Source organism: Heloderma suspectum, chromosome 6, assembly GCF_057233095.1.
Source record: "Heloderma suspectum isolate Gila_16-S chromosome 6, 16-S_ref, whole genome shotgun sequence".
In the NCBI taxonomy this organism is placed as follows: Eukaryota; Metazoa; Chordata; class Lepidosauria; order Squamata; family Helodermatidae; genus Heloderma; species Heloderma suspectum.
The window spans coordinates 119599378-119619103 of record NC_139463.1 but is presented as its reverse complement, the minus strand read 5'-3'; the positions used below and the strand labels follow the sequence as shown (position 1 = coordinate 119619103).

Genomic DNA, 19726 nt, shown 5'->3' with positions numbered 1-19726 from the left:
GCCAGCAGTTTAAATTGGGCTCAGAAACACACTGGTAACCAGAGCAGCTGGCAAAGTATAGGTGTTATGATTAGGGATGTCAGAGAATTCCACCATGGATCTCGGTGAGGCCGAATGCCAGTGCATTCGGCCCCCCAAAATCCATGGCGGAACGAAGCCCCCCCACCCCACGAAATGGTCCTGGAACGGAGCACCTGCCTGCTCCCGTCCACGCTGACTAGAGAATGGCGGCCGCGTCTGCTGCTGCCATTCGCTTCTTCCATATAGCCATGATAGGCTACATAAATACTTACGTAGCCTATCATGGCTTAACTAAGGGAACGCAAATGGTGGCGGCTATGGCGGCCGCCATTTGCGTTCCCTTTTTTTTGCCGTTTTAGCCTATGTAAATATTTACGTAGGCTATTACGGCGGGGGAAAAAAGGGAACGCAAATGGCGGCCGCCGTAGCTGCCGCCATTTGCGTTCCCTTAGTTAAGCCTTTTTTTTTTGCCGTGATAGGCTACGTAAATATTTACATAGCCTATCATGGCAAAATACAGGGACACAAATGGCGGCGGCTATGGCCGCCACCATTTGTGTCCTTTCAGGCTGCCCAGCGGCTGGATGTCTGGCTGCGGGTGGCCCCAGCGGGCGGCTCTGTGGAATGTCCGTGGAGCGGAGCCGGCCAGAGAGAATTTCAAGGGGAGGGATGGAGCACCTCCCCCCCACCGCGAATGTCACCCTTCGAAAAGGTAAGTGACTTTCGTACATCCCTAGGTATGATTGAATCACCTCACCCCCACCAACACTCAGACAGACTTATTGTGCACCAGCTGAAGTTTCTGAACCATTATCTAAGTACATCAGTACATAAGTAGTCCAGCCTGGACATCAGTAGTGCATATGTAACTGAGGCAAGGTTCATCCTCTCCATTTAGGGCCACAGCTAGCATACCAGCCTAAGCTGGTAAAATGCACTCCCAGACACCACAACCACCTGGGCTTCCTCAGTTAGCTCAGAGTCCAGGAGGACTCCTTGAGTACACATGTTGTTGTTGTTGTTAGGGGGAGTACAACCCTACATCAGACCAGTTGTTAACCTGCATCCAAAATAGTGGGTTTCCGAACCCACAGTACCTCCATCTTGTCTGGAATTAGTTGCCCCTTGTTTACCCTCATCCCTCTCAAAACAGCCTCCAGAAACTGGTTCAAGAGTTCCACACCCTCCCTGGCATGTGTAGATGGAAACGAGAGGTAGAGCAGAGTATCATCTGCATACTGATGGCACTTCAGCCCAAACCTCCTGATGACTTTTCCAAGCCATTTCATGTAGCTATTAAAAAGTATGGGGGACAAGAAAGAACCTTGCACCACCCCACAGAAGTCTCCCAGCACCATGGAAATCCAGTTCCATTGATGGGCAGATGATGGCATGAAAGGCACCAGACAGCGAAACACAGACAGAATGGATTTTACACAATCCATACATCCCTAATGGGTAGCTACCAAGGAGGACATGAATGCAATAGCACCCTCCCACCCATGTTCTCCCTTTCTTTTCCACATTGGTAAAAACTCTCTCACAGATAACTGTTTAATTTCCCAAACCCTGTGAAGTTTGAGCAGCACCAGGAGGATATTGTTTTATTTTTACACGGGGATGTGTTGTATATGAATCTTACCTTCGCTCCAGGAGGCCTGGACACGGAATGGCACTCGGCTGCTTCTTGCCAGCCAGAGCTGTTCGCCTCCTCCCTGTCCCTGCCGATTGCCATGTCTTTAAAAATAAATAAATAAAAGGAGATCGGGAGGATGTGCCCATATTTATTTATTTATTTACCCACTTATTTATTTATTTATTTATTTTATTAATCACCCATCTGGCTGGTCACCCAGCCACTCTGGGCGATGTACAAAGTATATAATAAACCAGTTTAAAACAATAAAATTCGACAATAAAAACATTTTCTAAAATACCCTAACCCATCCCAAATGCCTGCCTGAACAACCACATTTTTAATGCGCGGTGGAAGCTCATTAAAGAGGGGGCATGGCGGAGTTCCCTAGGGAGGGAGTTCCACAGAGTGGGGGTCACCACAGAGAAGGCCCTCTCCCTCGTCCCCACCAGTCTAGCTGTCCTGGCTGATGGAACAGAGAGAAGGCTGATCTTGTTAAGCGGCCTGTCTGGTGTTGCTGGAGGCACTCCTTAAGATAGGCTGGGCCGGAACCATATAGGGTTTTAAGGGTCAAAACCAACACCTTGAATTTGGCCTGGAAAACAACTGGTAACTAGTGCAACTCCTTCAGCACTGGATGTGATCTCGCCGCCGCCGGCTGCCTTTAATCAGGCAAGCATGGGTTGCCCGTGAGGGTCTCTCAGGCACCATTGTTTCAGGCTTTTAGGAAGGCCCTGGAGATTTACTTGCTTACTCTGGCCTTGCCCTGATTATGTTTGACTGGACTGTTCTGGTTTGTAGCTGCAGTTGCAGTACAAATATAGTAGTGTCTACACCATATCTTTTCTTGATGGTCTTCATTGTTCTTTTATGAAATTTTGCTACTTTATATCTCTATTAGCTTAATGGTTTGATCCAAATCTCCCTCCCCTATAATTTGCTACAAGCTGTGCAAGATGAAATGTGCAGGGTCTCTCTTGCTCTCACTCTCCTTCTCCCTCCTTCTCCCCTGCACCAGTGTCCTGTTCCAGATTGAGCTAGATGCATTCCAGTTCTCCAATGTCACCTCAGTTAGCTTGTCCCTAAGCTTCAGTGGAAAACTTTAGCTACATTGGTTTCCACCTTGCTTTAAGAGTTTCTGTATGAATGCATCTCTGACTACTACTATTACCACTACTAAAAGCAACCACTGGGTGGAGGTTCACATCAAGGCTGTGGGGCAGGGGTAGGGCCATTTGTGTGAACGGCCCAGAGATCTTTGGCTATTGGATGGTATAGAAATATATAAATACATAAACACACAAATAAATTCACACATTCTTCTTCACACAATGAGCCCAATTCAGATAGCCTGTAGAATCTGCTCTTAGCTAGCTATGTGGGGGTAGGGGTGGGGTGAGGGAACCATACAGCAATTTGGATCAGGTTGTATTTTCCTGATCAAAACTGGGATTCAGGCACACCAGATCTACAACATCATATCTAGTTTACCCCAAATCTTGGGTGGAATTATGAGGTTCGTTAATACATTGACCAATTTGGACTAACATAAGACACTCTATGTGGGGCTGCTTTTGAAAAGGCAGAAATGAGAGCTGGTCCAGTATACTGCAGCCATAAAAACATAAGAACATCAAAGAGCCATCTGTGCTGGATCAGACCAAGTGTCCATCTAATCCAGCATTCTGTTCATACAGCGGTCAACCAGCTGCCCACAGGAAGCCCACAAGCTGGACAATCTCTTGACAAAGGCCGGTTTCAGGAAGCACGTGACTCCCATGTTACAACAGCTCCCATCTGATTCAGGCCACAATTCCACTGTGTGTTTATGACCTGTAAAGCCCTTTATGGCTTGGGACCAGGCTACCTGGAATACCATGCCCTGTTCTACAAACCTCCCAGGTTTTATCCATCTTTGGAGAAGCCCCTTCATTCATTGGAGGCATATTTCATGGGGATGAGAGAGAGGGGCTTCTCAGTGGCTGGTGTCAGATTCTGGAACTCCCTGTTAAGACTGGCTTGGTTGCTTCGCTCAGTGTTGTCTTTCTGCCAGCAGGCAAATAAGTTTTTCTTCAGGGAGGCCTTTGACTTGTAAGCTGCTGAAGGGTATTTCTTTCTTTTAACTTAATGGTGCTGCTTATTTCCTTTATTTTTATTGTATTTTAATTCATTTGTTTTCCAGTAATGTTTGAATTAAGACTTTGTTTTAATTCAGTTTTATTGGTGCTGCCCTAAGTGCCATCTTTTGACAGAAAGCCAGAATATAAATTAAATGAATTAATATGCATCTAGTAAATATATACATCTAGTGTAAGGAAATCATAGGCGGCTGTTGGTTTCTCACTTGCCTTACTAGCTTAGTATAAAACAGGGATCCCTGCTAGCATTTCTATCTTTGCAACTCCAGCTTTTGTGACACAAGGAATAATGTAGCACTAGAAATCATATGCATTGTGACTGAGGAAATTAATGAGGACAACATGATATTGTTTCAAGCTGTTTCAAACAGACCCATGATGACAAACTAAATGCCTGTGTTTCAGGAAGTTCAGTTTTTGTACACCCTCTTAGAAAGTTTTCCTCAGTGTGTCTCTTGCACAGTAATACATGGCCGTGTCTTCAGTCTTTAGGCCACTCAGTTGCAGGAAAACCTGGTGTTTTGATGGCCCTTGTGATGGTGATCCGATTTTGCAGAGCACTGTTATAGTAAGTGCTTCCACCACTCCAGATACCTCCAGCCCATTCCAGTCCTTCCCCAGGAGGCTGACGGACCCAGATCACTATGTAGCTTGTTAGAGAAAATCCAGACACTGTACAAGTCAGTTGTAGAGTCTCTCCAGGCTTCTTCACACCCTCTCCAGTCTCTGTAAGGGTAATCTGTGAGGAAATGCCTGCATTCATAGGGAAAACAATAACAGGAAAATGAGAAAATTACACAGAAAAGCTACTGGATTGTCTACATATGGAAAACTGGGCCTATTCTTACATGCAGGGAAGAGTATTAGGAAACAGATCAAGAGCTGCAGTTCCATGACTATTTCCAACAACTCGCAGGGCCTGAAATTGAGCCAAATTCTACTGACACCTTCCAATTCTCTACCTCCATCCTGTAACTTCCCTTTAAAGGAGGCTGCACCAGAACTATTTGCATAATGCCACAGATACTACTGATATAAGGCAATTACAGCCTCAGACTAAGCATTGAGAAAGTCTGGGAGGCTTCAACTGGGAACGGCAATCCCACATGTTCTCCTTGCCTCTGTCCATACCATCATCGCTTTCTCTGCCCTTGGCAAGGTGAAGCCAATGGCACCGGCTCTACCTTTTAATCTCAGGGCATTTGAAAATAATTCTGTACGTTGTGTTATGAATTGATGTTCTAGGCTTCTTGCTTCTAGAAGGATCAGCATGTTTGTTCAACTGGCATCCTGAATTCCCTTCAACCCCTTGAGCCTCTTGAACTGATGTGGCAGAAGAGCTGAATTGTGCTTATACTCTCGATACAGGCCAGTTTGCATGATCCATTCCACTGCCCTCATATGCATCCTGCCCATTTTCAGAAAAACAAACAAAACAAAACAGGATATCAAAGCACAAGTAGGGATGTCAAAGAATTCCACCATGGATCTTGGTGAGGCCGAATGCCAGTGCATTCAGCCCCCCAAAATCCATGGCGGAACGAAGCCCCTGCCCCCCAACCCACGAAAGGCATGTGAAATGGAGCAGTTACCTGCTGCCGTCCGCGCTGACGTGCGAATGGCGGCCGCTCTGTGGCCACCATTTGCTTCTTCATCATAGCCGTGATAAGCTACGTAAATACTTATGTAGCCTATCACGGCTAATGCAGGGACGCCTTTTGCGTTCCTGCGGAGGCCGTGATAGGCTACATAAGTATTTACATAGCCTATCATGGCAAGCCCCCCCAAAAAAATCGTGTACGAAAATGGCGGCGGCTACGGTGGCCGCCATTTGCGTTCCCTATTTTTAGCCATTTTAGCCTACATAAATATTTACATAGGCTATTATGGAAAAAAAAAGGGGAACGCAAATAGCGTAGTGGGCGCTATTTGCGTTCCTTTTTTTCCCGCCGTAATAGCCTACGTAACGAAATTTTCCTCAGTCTGCAACAATGTAGATGTTCAGTCTCTTGGAGTACACAATACTGGTTGAAATGGACCAATGGAGTGAGTCAATATTTCATGCATTCATATGAAAGGCACTCAGTCAGTCGCTCCTTGAGAAAGCACTGGAACAGGGCAACCTTAGGAGGATGTGGAACAGTTCGGGATTCAGAAGGAGAGAGAGAGAAGGCAGTGCAGAAACTGGGTTTAAGCAGTTTGGTTGTTTCAGGCATCGGCTATTGGGCGGTCTAGAAATGAAATAAATAATTAATAAATAAAATAGCTTCTCCATCAAGAGAGGTGTTCTCTTCAGGTAAGGGTGGGCAAAGATCAGGGAGCAATTATCATCCACAGCAGTAGTTATACTGTAACTTATCTCACTTCTCAGGTTATCAGTCAGACATTTCTGTGGTGGAATCTGGAGGGGATGTAAAAAGGCCAGAAGATTCAATTCAAATCACATGTATAACAACAGGATGGTTCAGTCCTGGATGGGCTGGGTTAATCAGTTTCCCAGAAAGGGGCTTGAGTGGCTATCTACTGATTATGGGGAGAACCAAAGTTTGTACAACTTATATCACAGGATGATTCTCATATCCATAGATAGTACAAAACAGCTGGTTGAATTGTTTATATTGATTGTATCCATACCTGAAAACTATTGATATGAGGAGTTAGAAATACTGGAAATATTTTCAGGAGGGCTTTCATATAAAACTGTACTGACATACAATGAAAGGCTCTTCTTCTGCCTTTCCACATATTATTTAGTGCAAATGATGGCAAACCGAGAAATAAGCTCCAGCATCCACATTGACTTACATGTTTAGTTGGAAGGGAGGTGGCATTTTCAATGCCAGAGGCAGGCAGCTCACATCCCACTGAGGTTATGTCTGCCTGAAGTTTCAAACTCCTTTCATGCTCCAAGTTTTCCTCACTGCAGTGGTGGAAAATCTGGACCGATCCATCCATGCAAGCAAAACTTTTCATATGGAATACTGAACTCAGCATCCTGAGAATCTCAGCTTTCTTAAAACACAGAGATAACAGCAACAACAGCAACAACAGCAACACTCTTCCTAAGTGCCTTCAACTGACCTTGACTAGAAGGGCTGCAGAACCTACAGCTGGACAGCTAGAGTGAGAAAGGAGCATACTATGATCATGCTCCCTGATGCTTCTTAAAACTCTCACAATCAGATTTTGCACCAGCTGACTTTCTGAAATATCTTCAAAGGCAGCCCCATGTACAACACATTAGAGAAATTCAAACAGAGTGTTCCCACATAATGCAAAAGTCAAATTTTGGGGATGTTTGACCCCTTTGCATATCATTTGTGACTTCATTTGTTTGCTTGGCTTAAGTGAGTCTGACACTTTCTGTCTCAGAGTTTTTTCGAAGTGAGGAGAAGCCAAAGAAGTCACCAGATGATTTGTTGTTGTTTTAACACAATGTCTGTGAGTCTCTGTGGTTGGGATGTATGTAGGGATGTACGAAAGGGACTTACCTTGTCCCGCAGCTTGCTTCACAATTTGCGTTGCCCTTATTTCTACGTAGTCTACGTAAATCTTTACGTAGACTACCGGGACCAAATAAGGAACGCAAATGACGGCGCCCATGGGCGTCGCCATTTGCGTACGTGCTTTTTTTTTTTTTCCCAAAGTCACCCGTGATAGGCTATGTAACGATTTATGTAGCCTATCACAGCTGACTTTGGAAATCTAGCCGTGATAGGCTACGTTAATCGTTACGTAGCCTATCACGGGGTTGTTGTTTTTTTTAAACTTTACTTTGTAATGACGGCAGCGGCAGCCGGTCGGAAGACCGGCTGCCGCCCCCGCCCCCGACAAAAAGCCGATGAACCGCCGCTGGGACCCGCTGCCGGGAGGGACATTCGCCAAAGGTAAGTCCCATCCTGGGGGGGGGGTGGAGAATTTCACCACCGATTTCGGGGGGCTGAATGCATTGGCACTCAGCCCCCCGAAGATTAGGGGAGAAATTCTCCGCCATCCCTAGATGTATGTCGAAATTTCAATTTTTGAGGGGAGGGTGGTCGACTTACCATGAGATCAGGAGTCCACAAAGAGCTGTAGCTGGTCATTTACAATGTCGAAGCCCAATATATTTCTTACTCAGAATGGCCCAATAGGAATGAAACTGTCTCATGATTCCGTAGCATTGTTCCCAGGGGCAATGTTGTTTACAAAAAATAAAGGATGGCTGTTCCCACTGAAAACATAGTTAGTCAGTGAATTAGCCAAGGAAGAAACAGGTTGAGTGACCAAATTCTGAAACAAGTTCAGACTAAGGCCTGAACTCAACCCCAGAGATGTACCTGATAGCCTACCAGGGGCTCAGGTCATGAGTCATGACTATGGTCTCTATTAAAAGGAGTACAAGTAAGACTTGCATCACAATGTTCAAATGTGGCCACATGCTCAAAGAGGAGTGCTTCTTTTCAGGGCTCCAGCAAGACTGGATCAGGATCAGCATTAAGACAGATTCATACATTTTGGTCAATTCCATTGTTTTCCACATGTTGTTTTTACAGCATGCATAGAACTTACCTTCCTCCTTTTAAAAAAAAATAATCTAACATTTCAAGTGTAGTTTATCTACCCCATTAATGTAACTTTTCTTCATGGCTGCCTTTCGCCCCCCTCAAATGTACATTCTGGAAAAACATAAAATAGTGTTTGTTTATTAATTTCATTTCTATTCTTCCCAATAGCTGAAAATCTCTTGGGCAGTTCACTAGCCAACAGATGAATGGAACATTGGATAACTCTGTGGAGTCCCCCACCCCTAGAATATATAATATGAAATATGAAAGACAGGAGGTCTCCCCCCACATCTTTATTGTTATTTTGGTGAAGATCAGGCTGAAATTTCAGTTTTTCAGGATGTCTGCCATCTCCAGATTTCACAGCTGTTTTATCCTTTTATTATACAAGTTGGTTTCTGATGAACACAGTTTGTGGAGAAAAGTAAAATCTAATGAAAGGTGTAACATAACTCACTGCGTTTATTGAAACATTCAATGTGTTACATCTTTTATCTTCACAAAACTTCCTAAAATGCAATATTCTTGGTATCAACTCCAGGGCGGCTGCTGTAACATCCTTGCTCAAGTCCATTGACAACTTGAATCTTGAGGTTTGCCAATGAGTGCACATGGCAATGTAGAATTGTCCATGGCAGAAGACAGGTGTGGGCAGAGAAATGCCAACTTGGTTTGCCTGGCTGCAACATGTGCCATGCCAGGACCCCATCCAGCCTCACCTTGAATGTGCAGCAAAGGATCGACCAAAGGGTCGCCATGAATATCCATGTAGGAGCTCTTGCAGCACTGTCCACCTTTAAGGTCAAACATCAGGAAACGATCAGCCAGAGGAAAGCCATCCGAGGTAACGAACACAGCAGCAATTTCAGAGACAATAAGAATTTTATAGCATCCAGAGTGAGCCATAGTGATCATCATTCTGCACCCGTGATGGAAGCACAGTGATACATTAACTGGTGAATGTCCCACAGCAAGTGCAGCAGGGTTCATGTGCTCAAGGATTTCACTTACATGCCAGTATTCCTTAATGTCTGGGTGGACATGAAATAGAGGGTTAGTGAGTGACTCAAGCAAGGTGTGGTCCAATGTGCTGTTTTCTGCTCTGTGGAGGAGAGCTGTAGTGGCCTCTTGGGAGGCTTCATAAACCTTCTTGAATATGAGAGGGGGCTTTATAAGCTGAGAACACAGCAAACCAACAATGTCATCTCAGTAGGAGGATGGGGCAGCTGCCGGGCACTCACTGAGCCATGGAGCACTCATTGAGTTGGTCTGCGGGTGCCCTGCAGTTTGGAGAGTGGGGGTGTGTCAGACTCCACCCACCCACCTCACAGACTCTCATGACATCCCTAGGCCAGAGTAAATGAGGAAGTTTTAAGTTTTCTTAAAAGCCTGCAATGATGGGACCTGATGGACCCACAAAGACAGCTTATTCCAGAGAAGTGGGGACACTGTGGAAAAGGCCCTACCTTGAGCTCTAACTGCTCTTACAGGTGGGAAAATGAAAAGGGCCACTCTTGCTCATCAGTTTTGGGTTCTCTTTTTAGGTATTAAAAATAGCTTCCCTGTCAAAAGAAGAGTGACACCTGCTTTCTGTGATAAAATAAGTGTTCCCTCTCCGGCTTTTATTTCATTGAAAATTATGTGCATAAAAATGTGTTTATTAGGCACAATAACATCTTAAAATGCTTTGTATTAGGAAAATTGGTGTGTGTAGCAGTGAAGATTGTGTACAGAAATGATGTTGCAGAAGAAATTTACACACACATTTTAAAAGGCACATTTTACAAACCAAAACCTAAAACAGAAACAGAAAAAAGGTGAGAAAAATACAAAACTGAGAGAAACTGAAATTGACAGATTTTCCCATCCATAGTAGGGATGTCAGAAAAGTCTGCCCGGAATCCATGGCAGAACAGCCTCCCGCTCCCCCCCCCCTGCAATATCCCCCCCGTGACGGAACTTACCTGGGGCGGATGTGGCAGTGGCGGCGGCTTGTCTCCTGGCCGGCCATGGTCAGGCTGCTGCGGCAGCCTTTTTGCATCTTTGCAGCTGTGATAGGCTACGTAAGTACAGGGTCTATGGTGGAATTCTCTGCCATCCCTAGTTAGAATGAGGAATTTCTGCTAGCCATGGGAAGAGATGGTGGACTAATATAGAAACCTGACTCGGCTCCATATGTCCTCCCTGCCTTTGCCCATTACATCCTCCTCCTCGGTTTCTCTGTCCTCTGCAGTGGGAAGCCAATACGGTGTTCTGCTCTCAATAGCCAGCAAGATGAAATAAATGTGAAGTATGATTATTGTTATGACAGTGTACATTAAAACACATTTGAAGAGGGTCTTCCATCTTGCTTTATGACTTTTCATTATATGCCTCATGCCTATAGAACTTTCAGCAACTTTGTTCAACTGACACAACTGGATCAACTCTGCAAGTGCTTCTTCACCGACTGTGGAAACAAGAATGAATGGTGCTGAGAGTGGACATCTGCACTCTTACAGCCAGTTCACATGATCCATTCTACTGCCATAGTGGCATGATCCATTCTACTCCCATCCATTTTCAGGGATGCATGCAGGCATGCAGCAAGAACAGCACAAAGTGAGCTATCTGAATACGACAGTGTAAGTCATGGGTAAGAAACCTGTGCCCCTCCAGAGGCTGTTGGACTTCAGTTCCCATCATCCTTCACAATTGGCCATACTGGTTGTGGATAATGGGACTGGAAGTCAAATAATATCAGGAGAGATGCACATAACAGACGACCAAGAGTAAATATTATTCTTTATCAAGAAATACACTCAAGATCCAGAGAATCACTGCATGAAACTTTGGCTAGGTCTACACTGCTGTGTCTTACTGGTATAGAAGTGCACAGATAACTGTTGGGGCACATTGCGTGTTCTGTATACCGCTTTATCTTCCTTTTTATTTTTTATTTTTTGGCATTATCCAAAATACTGCAACAGATGTCATGTGCTACGAGGTATAAATGTGCAAGAGGGATACAGCTTCGCCATGACGGGATCATAGCAATACAAGAGATGTAGATATGGCCTTAGACAGCTTTTTATCCCCCGCACCCCCATTTTAAGCATTGGACAATGACTATATCTCTGACTACTTGCAGTAGTTTAGAAACAACCACTAGAAGGGGCATTTACTTCAAGCTGTTATGCAGGGGCAGGGGCATGCAGTCATTTTCTGTTTCACAAGTGCCCCAATACAATTTGCTCCCCAAATGATCAGTTAGCTAGTCAGGTGGGACAAAATATACAGGAATTTGAATAAGGCACTGCTTTTTTGACCTCAACTGGGATGCATGCATTTTGGATCTACAATATCATATGATCTTGTATGGATCTACTCTTTTGCGGTGGGATTTGGACCATAGTTACATTGAGAGATTTAGCTGTTAATTTCCGCCTCATTTTAGATGTTTCATGACATAACATTTTGAGGATCCCTGCAAGCAACTCTCTGTTTGCAATTCCACCTTTTCCCATAAGGAATAATGTGGCACTACAAATTGTGTGCATCTGTGCTTCAGGAAAGAAATGAGGACAAATGATGTCATTTCAAGCCATTGCACACCAAGTCATGTTTCACGAATGCCTGGTTTTGAGGAAGTGAAGTTTTTGTATTGCCTTTCAGGAGGTTTTCCTCAGTGTGTCTCTTGCACAGTAGTACACAGCAGAGTCTTCAGGCTTCAGGGCACTCAGCTGTAGGAACACTTGGCTTTTTGAGGTGTCCCTTGTGATGGTGACCCGATTCTGGAGATCCTTGTTGTTATAGTCATTGCTACCACTGCTCAAGATACGTCCAACCCACTCCAGTCCCTTTCCTGGGGGCTCACGGACCCAGTGCATGTGGTAGCTTGTTAGAGAAAATCCAGACACAGTGCAGGTCAGTCGAAGAGTCTCTCCTGGCTTCTTCACACCTCCACCAGCCTCTGTCAGGGTGATTTGTGAGGAAATATCTGCATGCATAGATAAAGAACATAGAAACTGACAAAAAATAATATGAAGAAACATGACAGAATTATAAGGAAAAGCCTTTGGATCATCTACAGAAGGGGAATGGAGAGTTTTTCCTTACAAGTAGGGAAGATCATAAGGAAACAGATACAGATCAGGAGCCTGAGTTCCATGACTGACTCTTGGCAACAACTCCCACGGCCTGAAACGGAGCCAATTTCTGTTGAGGACTTTGAATTCTCTAGCCTCACCCTGTAGCTACCTTTTAACGGAGGCCATGCCAGAAACATTTGCATGATGCCAAAGACGCTACTCATATAAAACAATCACAGCCTCAAACTAAACTGAGAGAAAGGCTGGGTGGTTACATCTGAGACCAGCAATTGCACATGTCCTTCCATGCCTCTGCCCTTAATTCACCGTGCTCAGTTTTTTCTGCACTCTTCAATTGGAAGTGAATGGAGTCCCATGCACTGAATATCCAGCAAGTGAAATATTAATGTGAAGCATAGTTGTTGTTATATGGTTCTTTAATGTACAGAGTACATTAAAACACATTGGAAAATCATCCTATATATTGCTCGATGCCTTTACATTATTTTGTTTGTTTGTTTGTTCATTTTATAACAAAGATGTATATACCACTTTCCAGCAGGTGATCAATGTGGTTAACAGAAATGATACAAACATGATATATGATGAGAAAAGCATACTAAAACCATCAGTGGCTGATTATAAGTATACTGGCTGGGTCATTGCTGTAGGCTTTATGTATTATAAAGATTAGCATGTTGGTTCAACATTCTTACCTTGTGTCATTGCTTCTTTACCAGCTGTGGGAAGAGACCTGGATGGTGCTTATAGTGTGGACATCCACTCTATGGGCTAATTCATACCATCCATTGTACTACCATGGACATACACCCTGTCCATCTTCAGGGACACAATATAAAGCACAGCCAAATTATCTAAACTATATTGTGTAAGTCAGGGATGGAAAACTTATGTCTTTCCAGAAGTTGTTGGACTGTGTATGGGTTCCATCCTCCCTGGCCTTGGCCATGCTTGCTGGTGCTGATGGGACTTGGAATCAAACAACATCTGGATGTTAAGAGGTTTCCCAACCTTATTGTAAATAGTACTTACGTTGTGTAGATAGATAGGGGCTATAAGATTACTTAATAATACATTAAAATACACACACACCCTTCCACTTATCACTCAGCTCATTGTGATGGCAAACTGAGAACTACGCCCCAGGATCTCACATTATTTTCTGTGCTTCATTGTATTGGAGTTGGGTTTTCAATGCCAAACACTACTCTTAAATACCCCAGTGAGGATATGTCTGTCTGATGTTTCAAACCCCTTCCTAGTATTTCTTCAATGGAACTGTGAAAAATCCAGGCTGTTGTATTTTGTGGTTCTTGGAAGCAAAGCAGTTTGAAATCTCAGCTCGCATATGGGCAAACCAAAACGTGATTCTATAGGAGTGAAAAAAGGTGCTTGAAAGGGCTTGTTCAATGCATTTTGCTGCCTACGATGAAGGACAAGATAATTCCCTTCCCATTCCACCTATGGACTCTGACTTCAACAGTGGTCATAGGACAGCAAACTCCACTTTACCTGTGGGTAGCAGGCTATGTCAGGAATTCAGGGGAGGCTGTCTGAAACACGAAGCTCTGTCCTCCAATGGAGGAAATGGCCTAGGGCTGCCTTCACTGCCCCCTCCACACCACCGAACATCTGCCTCCTGAGGCGATTACCTCACTCTGTGGAATGGTAGGGCTGGCCCTGTGTTTCAAATGTCATTTTTTATATATATGGAAGGCATTAAGTCACCGCTCGAGAAAGCATTGGAACAGGGCAACCTTAGGACAATGTGGGACTGTTCAGGATGCATAAGGATAGAGACAGAAGAAGGCAGTGGAAACAGAAACTCAGTTTAAGAAGTTTGTTTGTCTGAGGCATTAAAACAGCTTCTCCAACAACAGATGCATTCTTAGAAACCTGCTTCCTGTGGCAAAGGGACTTTCCCCTCTCTGCTTCCTCTCCTAATTATATTCTCCCATTAGATTGTTTTCCTCAGTTGCTAATGTCATGGAACACAAACACCATCACCAGCATACCCCTGCCCCAAAATTAACAGAGCAGAAGTCTCTCTTGTCTTTTTTTCATTTGTCTGTTTTGCAAAGGAGTCTAGACTGGATTCCCATCACTGCTTTTCTGCATCATACCTTTCTATTTTTGGGCTGTACATTTGAAAATGGATTTCAGAGCTCTCCATTGGAATTGTGAAAAGGCCTTGGTCTGGGGAAGATTAATGGATCCTTCCTTATGTAACTCACCAGACACTCCAGTGTCTTCTCAGGCACTTCCTTCACCCCAACCATATAAGTGGGTGTCTGCTCCACTTCGTGGCATCTGAATTGTGGTACCCATCTGATTCCCTATCTCAGCTTTTCCCAACCTGGTGCCTCCAAGATGTTTTGGAGTCCAAGTCCCATCAGCCCCAGCTGGCCTGGCCAATGGGCAGGAATGCTGGATGTTGCGGTCCAAACTATTTTGATGACACTAAGTTGGGAAAGGCTTCACTATAGTCTTTAACATCTATATAAAATGACTGGGTGATGTCATCAGGGGAATAAGGGTGTGGTCCCATTAATATGACACCGAGTTCGATTTTCCCTTGTCATCTAAGTCAGCTGAGGCTGCCGATGTGATGAACCCTGAAGTCACTAATGGGAGACAACTTGGGAGGCTGAAGAGCAACAGGCAAATGTGTGCATTTCTCCCCCCCCCCACCCCTTCTATTTAGGGATGTCAGAGAATTCCGCCACACATCTTGGTGAGGCCGAATGCCAGTGCATTCACCCCCCCCCCGAAATCCATGGTGGAACAAATCCCCCGCCCCCCTCAACTCAGTGTGAGCCAGTGTGGTGTAGTGGCAAGAGTGTTGGACTAGGAGCTGGGAGATCTGGGTTCTAGTCCCCATTCGGCCATGGAAGCTCACTGGGTGACTTTGGGCCAGTCACACACTCTCAGCCCAACCTACCTCACAGGCTTGTTGTTGTGAGGATAAAATGGAGAGGAGGAGGATAATGTAAGCCACCTTGGGTTCCTTGCAAGGGAAAAAAGGCGGGGTATAAATGCAATCAATCAATCAATAAATAAACCCACAAAAGGCGCGCGAAACAGAGCCCCCAACCCACAAAAGGTGCGCAAAACGGAGCACTTACTTGCTGCCATCCGCACTGACTTGCGAATGGCGGCCGCCCTGCCATGTTGTCTTCCCTATATTTCCTCAAATCCACATATATTTCCCTTAAATATTTAAGTTTATATCTTACTTTTAGTATCTTATCACTTTTATTAATTTGGCTCATTTCTTAAATCTACCTTTACTTGATTTCTGTTAATAAAGATTGCTACTTTCTATAACTTTTCTTTCTGCTCCTAGTAGATAAGCTTGTCGACTTCAGGCACCACAGTATACTCTTGTTCTCTTTTGCAATGCAACAAATGTGGTGTGAAAAGAAATAGAATGCAAAGTTTGACCCTGAATACAAGCCTGAATTGTAAACATCCTGAAACATCCTCCCCCATCCAGGAAGGGGAGGTGTGAATGGAGGATGAATGGCTTTATTGAAGGAAGGCCAGATGGGGGTGCTCTGGTATGTGCTGAAGATTGCCAAAGTATCAGTTCCTGAAGATGGAAATGGGCCAATGAAAGAGGAAGATGGGACGTTATGACCACAGAGGCAACCTTGAGAATATTGGGGAGTCAGAAGGAGATGTCAGTCTGTCTTCCACAAATGTCAGTCCTGGAAATTGGGAACATACGTATTTTCAACAAAGAACATAACGAACCCCGCTTAGATCTCATGAGCCCCAATGAGGGAGAAAGTGTATAAAACCCCTGAATCTCCCATTGTTCAGGTGGGGTGTGGTTGCATCTGGATCGTTCGTATGTGCACTTACCAACTAGGGATGGGTGGATCACTTACCCCGTTCCAGCTGGGGGGGGGGGGTCTGCAGTCAGGGGGAGGCAATCCATTCCTCTCCCCAGAATCTGTCCAGGCAGGCTCTGCTCCGCATTGATCCTGCGGAGCCGGCCGCCAGCCCCGCATTGCTGGTGAATGTCGATATAGCTGGCAGCCATTGCTGTGCTGCATTGCTGTGCTACATCTCCGGATGCAAATGGCATAGCGGGCACCACTTGCGGCCATAAAGCTGGTAGATTAGCCCAAATGCAGCCATTTATGGCTGCATGTAAGTTAATCTACCAGGTTTACAACCGCAAATGGTGTCCAATACACAATTTGTGTCCCTGTTGTTTGACGTGGTAGGCTACGCAAATGTTTGCAATACAAAATCACCATGATGGGATCATATCAATATGACACATGGTGTAGATATGGCCTTAGACAGCTTTTTATCCCCCCCCCCCCCGTTTCATGCATTGGACGATGACTGTATCTGTGACTACTCACAGTAGTTTAGAAAGAACCACTCGGAGGGGCATTTGCATCAAGGCCGTCATGCAGGGACAGAGGCAGTCAGCCATTTTCTGTTGCACAAGTACCCCAATAGAATTCGCTCCCTGAATTATCTGTTTGCTAGGCAGGTGGGGCAAAATATATATGAATTTGAATCAGGACAATTTTTTTTTTTTTTACCTCTATTGGGATACGTGCATTCTGGATCTACAATATCATACCTAGTTTGGACCTACTCTTTTGCAGTGGGATTAGGACCATAGTTGCATTGAGAGAAGTTTAGACAGCTGTTGATTTATGACTCATTTAGCTGTTAAGTTCTCCCTCATTCTAGGTGTTTCCTGATATTATATTTTGGGGATCCCTGCAAGCAACTCCCTGTTTGCAATTCTACCTGTTTACGAGAGGAATAACGTGGCACTACAAATTGTGTGCATCTGTGCTTGAGGAAAGAAACAAGGGAAAGGACCTCAGTTCAAGTCGTTGCACACAAAGTCATGTTTCACAAATGCGTGGTTTGGAGGAAGTGAAGTTTTTGTATTGCCTTTCAGGAGGTTTTCCTCAGTGTGTCTCTTGCACAGTAGTACACAGCAGAGTCTTCAGGCTTCAGGGCACTCAGCTGTAGGAACACTTGGCTTTTTGAGGTGTCCCTTGTGATGGTGACCCGATTCTGGAGATCCTTGTTGTTATAGTCATTGCTACCACTGCTCAAGATACGTCCAACCCACTCCAGTCCCTTTCCTGGGGGCTCACGGACCCAGTGCATGTGGTAGCTTGTTAGAGATAATCCAGACACAGTGCAGGTCAGTCGAAGAGTCTCTCCTGGCTTCTTCACACCTCCACCAGCCTCTGTCAGGGTGATTTGTGAGGAAATATCTGCATGCATAGACAAAGAACATAGAAACTGACAAAAAATAATATGAAGAAACATGACAGAATTATAAGGAAAAGCCTTTGGATCATCTACAGAAGGGGAATGGAGAGTTTTTCCTTACAAGTAGGGAAGATCATAAGGAAACAGATACAGATCAGGAGCCTGAGTTCCATGACTGACTCTTGGCAACAACTCTCAGGGCCTGAAACGGAGCCAATTTCTGTTGAGGACTTTGAATTCTCTAGCCTCACCCTGTAGCTACCTTTTAATGGAGGCCATGCCAGAATCATTTGCATGATGCCAAAGATGCTACTCATATAAAACAATCACAGCCTCAAACTAAACTGAGAGAAAGGCTGGGTGGTTACATCTGAGACCAGCAATCGCACATGTCCTCCCTGCCTCTGCCCATAATTGCATTTTGTGTTTCTTGGAAGCGAAGCATTTGGTATGGAATACTGAACTCAGCATTGAGGATTTGGTAACAATAATAGCTTCTCTGCCCAAAGAAGAGTTACTAGACATCTGTTTCCTGTGGTACAATTAATACTGCCTCTCTGCTTTCTGGGTTAATTATGGATTATTCCATCAGGCCATTTTAGTCAGTTCTCAAACTCATGGAACAGCAGTGCCATCATCAGCACATTCTTTCCTGAATTTACAACCAGCTATTGTTGCCAATGAGCGCTGATTGGATTTCCATCACTGCTTTTCTCGGTCACAGACCTATTCAGCGGTGTCCTCAAACAATGTTGTCCATGTCATCACAAATCCACCCACGGTCTATCATTATAATCACAAACAAATGCAGAAGCCCAGGATGGTTATATACATAAGGAGAGCCAGGCTGGATCAGACCAAAGGCCAATTAGGAGCAGCACTCTGTTCCCACAATGACCAACCTGATGCCTATGGGAAGCCACCAAAGAGGACATGAGTGCAATAACACCATCCTACCCATTTTTTCACCTTTCTTTTCCTTTCTGGTAAAGAACTTCCATACACAAGGCTGTTAATGCATTGTATCTACCTTTGTCACAGAATTGAGATCTGAGCACTACACAAGGAGTGTTTCCATTCCTGCTTTTCACTACATTACCTTTAGTGCTTTTCACTACATTACCTTTTCACTACATTACCTTTAGTGAATACCACAGTTACAAATGTTGGATCAGAGCTGTGTGTGTGTGTGTGTGTGTGTGTGAGAGAGAGAGAGAGAGAGAGAGAGAGAGAGAGAGAGACCTTCCCTGCAACACAGTCCTGATCCAAATTAAGCGGACACATTCCAGATCTTCAGTGTCACAACCAGTTTGGCCCAAAGCTTGGGTGGGAAACTCCAGCTACATCTGGCTCCCACCCCTTTGCTTTAAAAGTTCCTCTATGAAGGCATCTCTTACTACTCCTGCCACTACTAAAAGCAACCTCTGGGTCAGGGATTCACATCAGGGCTGTGGTGCAGGGAAACTGCCATTCATACTTATTTTTTTCCTTGCACAATAACACAACTTCAGACTGCCCACTGAATCTGTTATTAGCTAGCTATGTGGGGGGCATCATAGAGCAATTGGGGTCAAGTGGTGATGTCTTGATCCATATTTGGTTGCATCCACACCAGATCTACAACACCATAACTAGTTTGCACCTAAGCATGGGTGGTATTGGTTGACAATTTGCAGAAGTTTGTTTTTAATTTGCTGCTGTTGCTGAGTTCTTTGATTATTGTCCTTTGAATGGAGTTTCAATGCATTTGTTTTTAAGCAATGATTTAATTAAGATTTTGTTTTAATTTGGGTTTTAATTTTAGCCACCTAGAGTGCCATTCTTTGACAAAAAGCTGAGATAGAAATTAAACAAATAATAAATAGAATTATATTGAGAGAAGCATATGCAGCTGTCAGTTTTCTCCCTTTCCTTGGTAGGTTTACTATGAAACATTTTGAGTATCCCTACTAGTGATGCTGTGTTTACAATTCTAGCTTCGTACATACACAAGGAATATAATGGCACTAGAAATTGTGTGCATTTGTGCCTGAG

At 44.4% G+C, this 19726-nt stretch overlaps 1 gene segment (V, D, J or C); it reads right to left on the bottom strand.

The window, feature by feature from the left end:
* Positions 1-11992: 11992 nt before the first annotated feature.
* LOC146342886 (Ig heavy chain V region XIG14-like) lies at positions 11993-13138 on the bottom strand. The segment is given in 2 exon segments: positions 11993-12321; positions 13129-13138. Coding segments are annotated over 2 exon segments (339 nt in total).
* Positions 13139-19726: the final 6588 nt, after the last annotated feature.